This window comes from Rhinatrema bivittatum, chromosome 5, assembly GCF_901001135.1.
Source record: "Rhinatrema bivittatum chromosome 5, aRhiBiv1.1, whole genome shotgun sequence".
NCBI classification, from domain to species: Eukaryota; Metazoa; Chordata; class Amphibia; order Gymnophiona; family Rhinatrematidae; genus Rhinatrema; species Rhinatrema bivittatum.
This window is the reverse complement of record NC_042619.1, coordinates 302,328,036-302,340,893: the sequence shown is the minus strand read 5'-3', so window position 1 is coordinate 302,340,893 and position 12,858 is coordinate 302,328,036. Positions and strand designations below refer to the sequence as shown.

General features: G+C 47.9%; 1 protein-coding gene across 1 annotated transcript in view; it reads left to right on the top strand.

Annotated features, from left to right (window-relative positions):
- AEBP1 (AE binding protein 1) overlaps positions 1-12,858 on the top strand; it is a 160,484-nt gene that overhangs the window by 42,377 nt on the left and 105,249 nt on the right. Inside the window, exon 3 of the mRNA XM_029604204.1 lies at positions 10,444-10,848. Coding sequence (XP_029460064.1) covers positions 10,444-10,848 — 405 coding nt within the window. The remainder of the gene's footprint in view (positions 1-10,443; positions 10,849-12,858) is intronic.

Genomic DNA, 12,858 nt, shown 5'->3' with positions numbered 1-12,858 from the left:
TGGAAGAGATGGTGTCGTCGTTTAGTGGGAACTCAGCATTACTTTCTTTCTTCTCATTTGTTTCATAATGTCTCTTTTCCTCCTTGTGTTCCCCTTCATGCCTTTAAACTCTGGAAGGATTGTAGTACCGTATTTCCTTTGTGCATGGTTTCTTTTGATACTTTGTGCCTGCGGTATGGCCTTTCTCTCTTAGAGTTTCTTTCCTATCAGCAGCTCTCATTTCTTGCATGGTATCCAAATTAGCTCTCAGTTATTACCTGGGAAATCTCTTATTGAGGATTATTGTATGAAAGGGGGTTTAATGAAGGGTTTAATTTCCAAAATGTATATGTTGCTGAGCTCTCACCCAGATGATAAACCTTTGTATATTCAAGCCTGGGAGACAGATCTGGGTTGCTCTCTTTCAGGGGAGGAATGGGATGTTAGTTTTCTTAACATTAGCAAATCGGCTATTTCTTCCTTAATTTTGGAAAATAGCTGTAAACTATTGTATCGCTGGTAATATATGCCTGATAAGGTACATAGCTTCTACCCCACAGTAACTTGTGCCGGAGGGGTTGTGATTTTGTGGGATCCTTTTTGCATATTTGGTGGGCTTGCCTGGTTATCCAATTATTTTGGGGGCAGATAATGACTCTTCTTTCAGAGATATTACAAGATGCTATTACATTGTCGGCGGAGATGGTACGTCTGACTTGTTCTTCTGAGAGTTCGGGTACTGCTTTCCAACTCTTGGTGCAACAGGTTTGTCTAGCGGCCAAGATTGAATTGGAAACAGGAACTTGCTCCACCTCTGCATAAGGTCCTGTCTAGACTTGATACAGTGTGTACGTTGTGGAAACTTACAGCTGTTAAACGGCATAACTTGCAGAAATTTCACTCCATTTGGGATCCTTATATGTCCTGGAGGGAATGCATATTTTGTCCGCTCACACTTCGAAATGATATTCCTTTGATTTGTTGCTTAATTTCACAGTATATTGCAACAAGGGGTTGTGGCACTAGTATATTTGCGGACAGTTTTCGGGGGGAAGGGTAGGGGATGATATTTGTAAATTTATTGTTGTTCTCAATTGTTTCATTTGTACTTAATTCTTTGTTTTTATCTCTCATCACACAGTGTTGTTATTCTTTTTTTGATTGACAACAATAAAGTATTCATTTAAAAAAACAAAAAGAAAGAAAACTCCCTAGGTCTTGAGGCCTGGGTACCTTGACCTTGGGCCCCAGCCACTCTCCCAGGGCAGGCGGCAGACTGGCCTTTGCCCTTGAAGGGAAAGACCTCAGTACCAGCTCCTCTCTGTTCATAGAGTTATTTATTTATTTATAGACATTTGATTTTCTGCCTTTTACCGAGAATGGCCTCAAGGCAGATTGCAACAAATTTAAGTCACAACTGAGAGGATTTATAATGGGTAGTAGATTTCCAGTTAGAATAACATTGGGAACTAATGGAATGTAATAAAGTCCTTAACTGGAAGCTCAGGTAGTTAGCTCAAGGGGAAATGGGGTCTCCGGATGGAAGACTTGTCTGAAAAGCAATACCTTAGCTTTTTTCCTGAAAGTGAGTCAGCACTGCTCATGTCAAAAGGAAGTATATTAAATTCAATAAATAATAATAATGGTATCTGGTTCTAAATTTGTGGTGCATAGCAGTTGAAAGGATCATTGAGGGCTGTGTCTTTGATGCCAATCTCAACTGCAGAGGTACCTCCTGAAAAACCCTGAACCACAAGGCCCAGGGGTTTTCTTCAATTCATGACACCTCCCCAGAGGGGATGTCAAACCTCTTATAAACGCTTCTACTCTGACATCACACACTACATGTACAGTCTATTGAGAATCCTGATGCACACTAGTAAGGGGCAAGTTTGGGATCCTCTTACATCTAATTGACTTGATTGGTATTTCCATATAATGCTAATCATCAAAGCTTCTAAAACTTAACCCAGAGACTGAAGAAAGCAGCAGGTCAGGAATTTTCCCTGTTGTAAGGAAACTCCATGTCTACCCTAGAATTTCTTCTGCTATCCATGGTAGTCAAGGAGAGATCTTGATATCATCAAACTGAACTTGTTACTTTGGAGCTGTCATAATGACATGTAGATGAGCACCAAAAAAATCAATTCTAACATATAAGCTAATATATGGGAGTGCTATCATACTCACTAAACCAGATAATACATTGGGGGGGACTCTGCCTGCAGTTTCCTCCTGCAGGCCAGGAGTCAGGTGCATTAGCAGAGCTGTGTATGTGTGTGTGTGGGAGGGGTCTCAGTACTGGAATAGCATTGGGCGCTGCAGGACAGGAGTGAGGTGCATTGGCAGAGCTGTGTGTATGTGTGTGTGTGTGTGGGGGGGGGGGGGGGGCTCAGTACTGGAATAGCAGGGGGCACTGCAGGACAGGAGTGAGGTGCATTGGCAGAGCTGTGTGTATGTATGGATATATAGGGAGGAGGTTCAGTGCTGAAATACCAGGGGCTCAGGTGCAGGACAGGATAGAGATGCATTGGCAGAGCTGTGTGTGTGCATGTGTGTGTGGGGTGGGGGTGGGGGGGGTTAAGGGTGGGAGGTGAGTCTCATTGCTGAAATAACAGGGGGGTGCAGCAGAGGCAGGACTGAGAGCTGTGTGTGGATACCTGCAGAGAGTCTTCTTGCGTAACTTGTGCCTTTAACTGTACTGTCAGTCTAGCACATCAGTGTTGCGCTGGTGGTAGACCCTTGGCCCTAGGTGAGGTTGACGCTACCCTTAGGGCAAGCCCTACCGGTCCCCACTGTCAGGAGGAGGAGCTGACTAGGAGATGGAGGCCAACTGGAGCTTCACCATTATCAGCCCTCGTTCCCCACAGGTTAAGCCCTTGGGTGCCGGGGCCAGCTGGTCTTAGGCGGGCCTCCGTGTGACGACTCCCAGTAGATGGAAAGCAAGGATTTGCCAAGGACCAGCAGAGGTATCGGAGGACCGAGGTTGGTCCAGACAAGGCAGGGATCCAGAGACCCGGACGCCAACAGGAACAGGGCAAGACAGGAGGCACCCAGGTAGTGGTGGCTGAAACCTAAATGACCAAGTCCGAGGGATACATAGGCAAGATCAAGGCAAGCTGGAGTTGGGGCAGGCGGCTGAGCAAGCAAGATACCAGGAAGCAGAGCAAGGGTCAAAGCCAGAAGATCAGTCCAAGTGTAGTCCAACAAAACAGGGGTCAAAACCAGAAGGTCAGTCCAAGCGTAATCCAACGAAGCAGGGGTCAAAGCCAGAAGGTCAGTCCAGGCATAGTCCAACGAAGCAGGGGTCAAAGCCAGAAGATCAGTCCAAGCGTAGTCCAACGAAGCAGGGGTCAAAGCCAGAAGATCAGTCCAAACGTAGTCCAACGAAGCAGGGGTCAAAGCCAGAAGATCAGTCCAAACGTGGTCCAATGAAGCAGGGGTCAAAGCCAGAAGATCAGTCCAAGCGTAGTCCAACGAAGCAGGGGTCAAAGCCAGAAAATCAGTCCAAGCGTGGTCCAATGAAGCAGGGGTCAAAGCCAAGAGATCAGTCCAAGGAACAAGAAGGAGACGAAGGAGCAATCAGGAACAGGAACCAGGATCAGAGTCAGGAGCAGGAACCAGGATCGGAGTCAGGAGCAGGAACCAGGAACGATGGGCAACGAGCACCCGAGGAATCGTGGAGACTGTTGCCAAGGCAGGGAACAAGTGGCTGGGCCCTGCCTTAAATACTAAGGCCCAGTGATGTCATCATCCGGGGCCGCGGGCTATTTTCCTGCCATGGCCCCTTTAAAAGAACGGGAGTTGCACGTGCATGCCTAAGCCGGGGCCCAGAGGAGGCAGGATGGTGGCGTCTCTCTGCAGCCCACGTGCGGAGGCCCACCGGGCGCAGGGAGGAACCGCAGAGGAGTCGGAAGTGGCAGAGGAGGCTGCAAGCGCTCGAGGGCGGAGGCGGCTGCCCGCCTCCGCGAGCGAAGGTGATCCGAGACTGGCAGCTGGGTTCCTGGGGTGAGTAGGCCCGGACGCGTAACAATCAGAGAGACTTGCAGATGAGAGATGAGTACAGACATGGAAAGCACAGGGAGCTATCAGAGCAAGTGTCTGGATGAGGCTCTGCATGGCATGGCAGTTGCTCACCGCACTGGTCATCCAGCACAGAAACATGTGTCTGGCCTCAGACCTCTGGAACAAGTCTGCAGCTGACGCTTGAACATCACCATTACTTGCCACATTACCCACACAGTCCTTGCATTTCCAGGTTGGCTCCTGCTTTTCCGACCACAAAATGAGAGTTTTCTCTTGGACTTTCCGCTGCCTGCCTTCTAAGCAGCATCTTAGAAGGCTGTGTGTGGGGGCATGGGCAGGGGTGAAAGGACCAAGCCTTAGACTCCCTTAGTAGTCTTAGATCTCTTCTCATGATGTTGAAGACGACAGACTCCTGACCAAGCCATTCCTCTCCATGCACTTCGCCCTCTTTAAGTACTGGATGCTTTCCATTCTCCTAGTATTTAATGCCCCTCTCCTTAGCAGCTCAGAGGGCTGAGAGGCTGCCTCCAAACCCTTTCCTATCCTCTCCTGAACTTCTTCCACCTGCTCTGTTGACATTTTTCTGTTATTCCCTGACCCTTCCATATTTAAAGAACGTTGTCAGTCCTTTGGGGCGGGGGCAAGGAGTGGAGGGGGGGGGGGTTGGGGGCACGGGTTGGGAGACAGAGAGGTTCAGCTGTTTAAGCCTATGTGTCTGTATGAATCTTGCGCATCTGCACATAGTGTGTAAAAGGAACTCCATGGACTGTGCTTTCAATACAAAGATTTGAACACATGAAGGGCTTTGTTACAAGGCCGTATGCATTACTGTACCCGGTGCATCTGTGCAGCGCTAGAGAAATAATCTTCTGGCATATGAGGGCTTTCATTCCAAAAGAAGCCCAGTGTCACAGGGTGACACCTGACGTAAGTCAGTAGCAAGAAGGACTTGGAGAAGAAACCAGACGGGCAAAACACTAAGAAAGCAACAGGAAACCAAGCAGAATGAAAACAAGAAAAATATTATTAAAAAGGCATGGAAGATCTTCCTAATAGGAAACAGGTGCCAAGGTTCACGGTGTCAAACGTTGTCTTTTGTTTTCAGGATTTTATTTTTAAAGCCCATGTTTTAAATTTCCCTTTTGAAGTCGTGTTTCTTAAGGAAGGTTGAATGATGTCATCTCCAGGTGTTTTCTAAGGTACCTGTTGTCTCTGCATCATGAAGACGCTCTATGCTTTTTTTTTTTTTAAAGCAGATTTTTTTTTTCCATTTTGGTAAAATCCTGCTTGCTTCCTTATTTATTTTTTTTTACGGTCCAGTTTCGTCCTCTTTGTTCTAGCACTTTTGATCAGACAGTGTAACAATCTTCTACGTCATGAACGTAAATGCTGCAGAGTTTCTGGACTCGTTCTGCATCTGGTCCTCCCTCTTGGAGCTTGCTGTGTCAGAACTCTCCAGAAGAATTGGAGCGATTCTTTGGAGCATTTCAAGTCTGGGTGACTTCCTTCTACACCCTGCCTGCATTCTCCTTCACTCCCCTCTCCTTCTCCTTTTCTATATTTTAATGGTTCATTGCCAGTTTGCTTTCTGTCCTTACATTCTCTCAGCTGACTTTCCCCAGGGAGCCATCGTGCACAGCTCGGGGGGGGGGAGGGGGGGCTATCTCTTTGCCATCTCTCTCCATCTGCCTGTCCATCCATCTGCATCTGTGCACCTCATGCAACATGGGTGCACCTGCATCTTCTTGCCATGTCTTGGTCTCTCTCTTCCCCTTGCTATCACCCCCACCCCTGCACAGATGCATCAGTGAGAGCTGTGTGAAATGGCGGATCCAGTGTGGGTGGCTGGGCTGGCCTGGGACCTGGTCGGGGGAAAGGGAGAGCCATCAACCAGTATGCAGGCTGGGGAGGGGGAGGGGAACCCACATACAGTGCTGCCAGTGCGCCTCACTCCTGCTCTGCAGTACCCTCTGCTATTCCAGGATGAGACCAGAGACATATCCAGAACTGAATTTTTAGGGGAGCCCAAGGTTAACAATGGGGGAGGGCACTGTGTACCCTCTACTCTGCCCTCATCCCTTACCCCATCCTATGTGGATCTTCAAGAAAGTGGTTACAAAACCCTGTAATTTCTGGCAACACTCTGTATGCTCTGCCTCTTCATTCTCTCCTTACCCTCGGGCCGATACAGTATAAGTCGCGGGAGAGCGGGCGAATGATTCAGTATTCAAATTAGGGCCGGCGGTAAAAGAGGCGCTAGGGACACTAGCGCGTCCCTAGCGCCTACTTTTTGACAGGAGTGGCAGCTGTCAGCGAGTTTGACAGCTGACGCTCAATTTTGCCGGCGTCGGTTCTCAAACCTGCTGCCAGCCACGGGTTCGGAAACTGGACGCCGGCAAAATCGAGCGTCCGGTTTTCAACCCATGAGCTGTAGGCCGACTTCAAAATTTATTTTTTTTTTAACTTTTTGTAACTTTCGGGACCTCTGACTTAATATCGCCAGGATATTAAGTCGGAGGGTGCACAGAAAAGCAGTTTTTACTGCTTTTCTGTGCTCTTTCCAGGTGCCTGGAGAAATTAGCGCCTACCTTTGGGTAGGCGCTAATTTCTGAAAGTAAAATGTGCGGCTTGGCTGCACATTTTACTTACTGTATCGCACGGGAATAACTAATAGGTTCGGGGGGGGGGGGGGGGGGGGGGGGGTGTTGGACGCACGTTTTGACCCCTTACTGAATAAGGGGTAAAGCTAGCGCATCGAAAACGCGCGTCCAATCGCGGGTTAACAGTGCGCTCCGGAGCGCACTGTACTGTATCAGCCTGCCTGTCTGTCTCTCCCCATCCCTCTATGGTTATGGCAGTTGCTTTATGCAAGTGGTAATCTCTGTCTGATCAATAATGTAAACAAGCTTCCAACCTGGCAGGCATTCCTGAACTTTTAAGCTGCTGAGAGGAGGAGGGGTTAATTACCTGCCAAAAGTAAGCAGAAAGACTTTGATGCCTCAAATCTTTACGGGACTAGTGCAAGGATAGTGTTGTTTCCCAGTTCAAGTTAAGTCTTTTTAAAGGCACAATGAATGATGGACTGGAAATGATTCCTGTGCCTCCAGGCCCTCCTCTAACTGCTGCACCTTTAAGGGATGACTCAGACGTGACACGATCCTGCTGCTAGCAGAGGGGGGAGGCGACCTGAGCCAAATGTGAAGGGGCGGAGGCCCCCAAGGCCCCCTTATAGCTACGCTCCTAACTGAGACTCCACACACCAAGCTCTGCCATTGCACCTCAGTCCTGCCCTGCAGCACCCCTGCTATTCCAGTCCTGAGACCTTCCCACATGCAACTCTGCCAAGGCACTTCAGTCCTGCCCTGTGGCAACCCCAGCTCTTCCACTATTGAACCCACACACACACACAGGCCTGAATTTGTCAATAGGCACACTAGGCCTGGGCCTAGTGCAGCAGAAATCTGGGGGCAGCAGGCTGGCTGAAGATCTGCTGCCTTTCAGCTGTGCTGAATCTCACTCAGCAGAGGACAGCCCTCTGTTTCCTGATCCAGCCCCCTCCCCTCCAGGCAGCAGGCAGGGAGCAGGAGAGCCTGCAGCAGACAGAGCAAAGGGAGATCATACTGGGGAGACTAGGAGAGGATGAGTGGAGATAATTGGAGGGAGGGAAGAGAGGCTGGGGAATGAGAGGGGGATCAGCTGGGGACGTTTGTGTCTGGATGAGAGAGAGGGGATTGGTGCCAAGTGTGTGTATGGATATGTATATGTGTATGCCATATTGGGTGGGATGTTAGAGAGAGGATGCAAGGAGGAGCAGGACCCTAGCATGGTAGGGACGCCTCCCTCCTCTCCCTGCCCACTGCAGTTCAGATCCTCCCTCCCTTGATCTTGGATTCTGTCCCCCAAATCTTGAAACCTTCCTTCCTTTCTACCTTTCCCTTCCTCCCATATCCTGGAACCCTCTCCCAAACCCTTCCTACTCAAACCTCTCCTTCATCAATCCAAGAACCTCCCCCTCTCCCTCCTTTTCCCCATCCCCCATATTCCCCATCCCCAGTCCTCTTTCTTTCTCCCCCTTTCTCCTCACCCCATTCCTGATCCTTCTCCCACCACTCCCCATCCCAGAAGTTTCCTCATTGTATTAATACTTGAGATCTTCCAATAAAAATAAAATAAATTATACAAATATAGAGTTAAACTATTCTTATAATGTAATATAAAAGAGTGAAATGTTTGCCAATTTGCTTCAGAATTTTTTATTTTGTCACACACAGAATCTAGAGGACTTTGCCTTAGCCCTCCTGCTCCCTGTTGTCCAACATTGGAGGGGGGGGGGGGGGAGGAGGGAGGTAGCAGAGAGGCGACAGCACCAAAAGAGCCTAGGGGTACCAAATCCTAAATCAGTCACTGCCATCACAGCTCTGCCAGTTCACCTCAGCCTTGCCCTGCAGCACCCCCTACTATTCCAGTACTGAGCTTTGCCCAGAGCTCTTGTAAATCATCTCAGTACTGCTAGATGACTTAGTCCTGGCCCTACCCACTTTGGGCCAGATTTTAAAAGGGTTACGTGCACCCGGCCTATTTTAGAAAGGACCGGTGATGTGCGTAAAGGCCCGGGACGTGCATAAGTCCCGGGGCTTGCAAAAAGGGGAGGAGAGGGGGCGGACGTGGACGGAGCGGTCCGGGGCAGGGCAGGGGTGGGACCAGAGGCCTCTGACACAGCGGCCATTGCCTCTGTGTCAGAGGATCGCGTGCCGGCAGGCTGCCAGCGCGCGCAATTTGCGCCTGTCCAGAGGCAGGCGCAAAAGGTAAAATAAAAATTTTGGGGGTTGTTAGAGTAGGGCTAGGGGGAGGAAAGGTTAGGGGAAGGGGTGGGAAGGTCAGGTTATGGGGAAGGGATAGGGGGAAGGCAGCGCGGCTCAGCGCACGCAAGGTGCACAATTGTGCACCCCTTACGCTCGCCGACCCCAGATTTTATAACTTGCATGTGCGCTACCCGACGCACGCACATGTACACGCGCACACACCTTTTTAAAATCTACCCCTTTATGTATCTCTGCCTAGGCTGCAAAAATCTTTATTCTTCCCATACTCTACTTGCTGTGAACAGCTGGCCTCCTGCATCTTGTTCCTGGTCTCTTATACCCCTACTGGTCCAGTCTTGAGCCTCATACAGCACTGGGCATACACCACAGTGGTTAGTGCTTATGGGCATCATAACTGATCATTGCAAATACTCTATACAATTAATGGTAACTTTAAAATGCAGGCACAGGAAGAACAAATCATACCTTATTTATACTTATACGAGGTATGTCTGTAAACTACACCTATGATGTGCCTGAAGGTGAGCTCCTAGAGCTGGTAGGGATTCCTGGGCATACCAAGTTCCTTTGATAGGTATGGTCACATACGCACCCTTAGATTTAATTTAATTTAGTTTGAGATTTCTATTTCTTCTTTCTTGTCACTATTAGACAGGTGGCAGTGTTGATGCTTTCTTGCTGAACTCTTCTTATCGAGGCTGGAGGAATTAAGTATGGGATACTGGTGAAGAGGGCACTAATCACACTTGTGTTTATAGGTTGAGGCATTTGTTAAAGGACTTGAAAGGGGTGATAAAGAGAGAATGATGTTAATGATGTAGCTCCTTGTTCTGATTTCAGAGAATTTTCTCTCTAGTCTTGTTACAGGTGTGATCATAGGTTTACATATTCCTAGCAGAATTTGAAGAACTCCATTTTAAGAACTCCAAAAAACAGCAAGCCAGTGAAAGTGACAAAAAACTTCAAACCACAAAAGTACTGATAGGCATTTTCAATTTTTTTTATATCTATCATTCTCCTGATTTATAAAGTTGAACTACTTTTGCTTGCAGATCCTTTGATAGTTCTTTTGCTTACCCCATGCTTCAGTAACTAACCACCAAAGTCAGTGCAACCCTGGATGAAATGCACAAGGGTTTTTCAAGAGCAAAGAAACTCATTGACTATTTATACACAGGTAATAATGACAATCAAACAAGGTACAAGTGTAGATACCTACCCTTCATTACCATCTCAACCTGTGTGTGTCAACTTGAGTATGTATTATCAGCCCAAACATTCAAACATATGCAAACTTTTGAACAGGACTATTTCATTATTTAATTTATTGCCATGGTTTGTTTAATGATTGTGCTATACTGTGATGCATAAAATAGTTTAATTTGATACATGTTAAAAATAACAGATGTGTTTTGTCTGATCACTCATGTTTTCATAAAATGCTTCACATCTTACAAACTCTGCCAGGGGTATGTAAACTTATGAGCACCACTGATGTCTCACTGCTGACATACTGGAAGACAAATTTCAGAAACGAGAGTGCTACAGTATATTTCTTTATCTGTGGATATGAATATGACATTCTCATTATAAAAATTTCTTCTCATTTCTGCAGAAACATCAGAGAGGGGTCAAGAGAAGCCAAAGAAAGCCAACAAGGAAAAGCCACCAAAACCAACCAAAAAGCCAAAGGAGAAAATCCCTAAAGCACCCAAAAAAGAGAAAGAAAAGCCACCCAAGCCTACAAAAAAACCGAAGGAAAAACGACCCAAGGCAACCAAGAAGCCTAAGGTGAAAACTCCCAAGCCTACCAAAAAGCCAGGGGGCAAAAAAACTGAGAGACCACCAGAAATACCCCCACTGCCTTACGAGGAGGAGGAGGATCGCTACCAAGTGCGTGAGGGACCTCTAGTCCCCCCAGCATCTAAAGAGAAGCCGATCCAGGCACCAGATGTTTCCAGAACTATTTCACAGTATGAGGATGAGAAGAGGTATTATCCTTATGAGAAGCAGGAGGAAGGTGAGTTACTGAGAGTACATAAGCACTGAGCTTAAATGCTTTTGAGTGGCAGATTACCAAAAGAAGTCAAGTTAACCAAGCAAGACTGGATTTAGGAATAGACAACAAACATAGGCACATGCCTAGGGTGTCAAGTTCCAAAGGTCCACAAAAGCTAGAGCTCCTCATGCTGCTCGCTGATTTCCGGGGGCAAAAACCTCCCATCCCTGATTCTCTGCCTATAAGTGCCATAATCTTAAATCCAGCCCTGTAACCAAGTCAGTCAACTAGGTGAAATATATTTCATAGGATCTGGTTGAATATTTCTTCAATTTTATAAAAAAAATTAGAAATAGATTGCAGTTTTGGCAGTTTTGTTATTCTATACATACATTTCTTGAGGCCTGACCTAAAACTAAAAGGGGGTGATATTACCTTCATCTTTGGGTATGGTGTCATAAATTAAATGGCTGTGAATTCAACAGCTGGGGCTCCATTGTCAGCAGCTGCTGAACAAAAAAAGAGATTTAGTCTTACCTGACAATTTCTTTTCCAGTTCATATATGCGGATTATCTCTCCTTACTAGCAGATGGAGACAGAGGACACATCTTTTTCAGTGACATTATCACTGGTAGTTACCATCGTACAGCTCCAATATAAAGCAAGTATTCTTAAGTCAAAACAATGGAAGAAAAAACTAACAACAGATTCAAATGCTTAAATAATATGTACATCCAAGAAATGATCCTTCCAAACTTTTCTTGGATAAATGAAGAGGAAGAAGAAGGAAAAGAAGAAGTGAAATATAAACCTACAGTTGCTTCTTAAGAATCTCTGTAAACCAAGGTACACCGCTTCAAAGACTGCATAGGGCCAGTTTCCTGGGAGGGTCCTGACTTGTGTAACAGGATTCAAGGAAAGGAAATGATCAGGTAAGACTAAATTTCTTCTTCCTTTTCATCCTGCTACACCAGCTTAGATGTGTGGGAAGTATCCAAGCCCAATTAATCTGAGAGAGAGGAAGTTAGGGCTGCCCTGGGAACACCATCTCCAAAGGGTTACGATTGTGGACCCTTGGGCCAAGGTGGTGTTGGCACTACCTGTGGGGGAAACCCCACAGGTCCCCACCATCGGGTGGCGAGGCTGGATGGGAAGCAGAAGCCAGCAGGAGCTTCACCACTACCAGCCCACGTTCCCTGCAGGTTGAGCCCTTGGGTACTGGGGCTGGCTGGTCTTAGATGGGCCTCTGTGTGGATGATCCCAGGGAGTTGGTGAGAGAACACGGTGGCAGCCAGGAGAGAGAGGCCTGAGGCGAAAGCCAAGGGCGTAGGTAGATCCAGCCCTGTGGACAAGGTGGGTGGCAGAAAGCGAGGACAGGCCTGATCCAGGGGTCAGAGACAGGCAGCAGGATGCATAGTCAGGTCCGGTCCAAAGGTCAGAGACAGGCAGCAGAAAGCGTGGTCAGGACCGTCCAGAGGTCAGAGGCAGGCAACAGAAAGCATGCTCAGGTTCAGTCCAGAGTTCAGAGGCAGGCAGTGGGATACATGGTCAGGTCCAGTCCAGAGGTCAGGCAGGTGGATATCCATCCAAGGAAGCAAGGAACAAGCAGGAACTTGAATGAGAAGAACTGGAGCGGAAGTGGGGACAGGAACGCAGGAAATGGAACAGCAACTCTGGAACTCGAGTAAACAAGAGCGAGGAACCCATTGCCAAGCAAGCTCTGACTGTCAGAGCTTGCCTTATATACTCAAGGCTGGAAACGTCATCACTAGGAGCCACAGGAACTTTTCCCGCCACAGCCCCTTTAAATCCCGGCCGGTGGCACGCACTCGTGCCTAGGAGCAGGAGCCAAGCAGGGCGGCTGTGACAGTGTGGGTGGCATAGTGTTGTTCCCTCGCCGCGGCTGGGAGGCGGTCCTTGCGGAGGTTGAAGCAGGTTGAGAGGAGCAGTCCTGGGCCGAGTGGCCACCAGTTGTGGCTGAAGAGAGAAGGGCTGCGGCCCAGGACTGGTGCTGGGAGGTAGGAACAGGC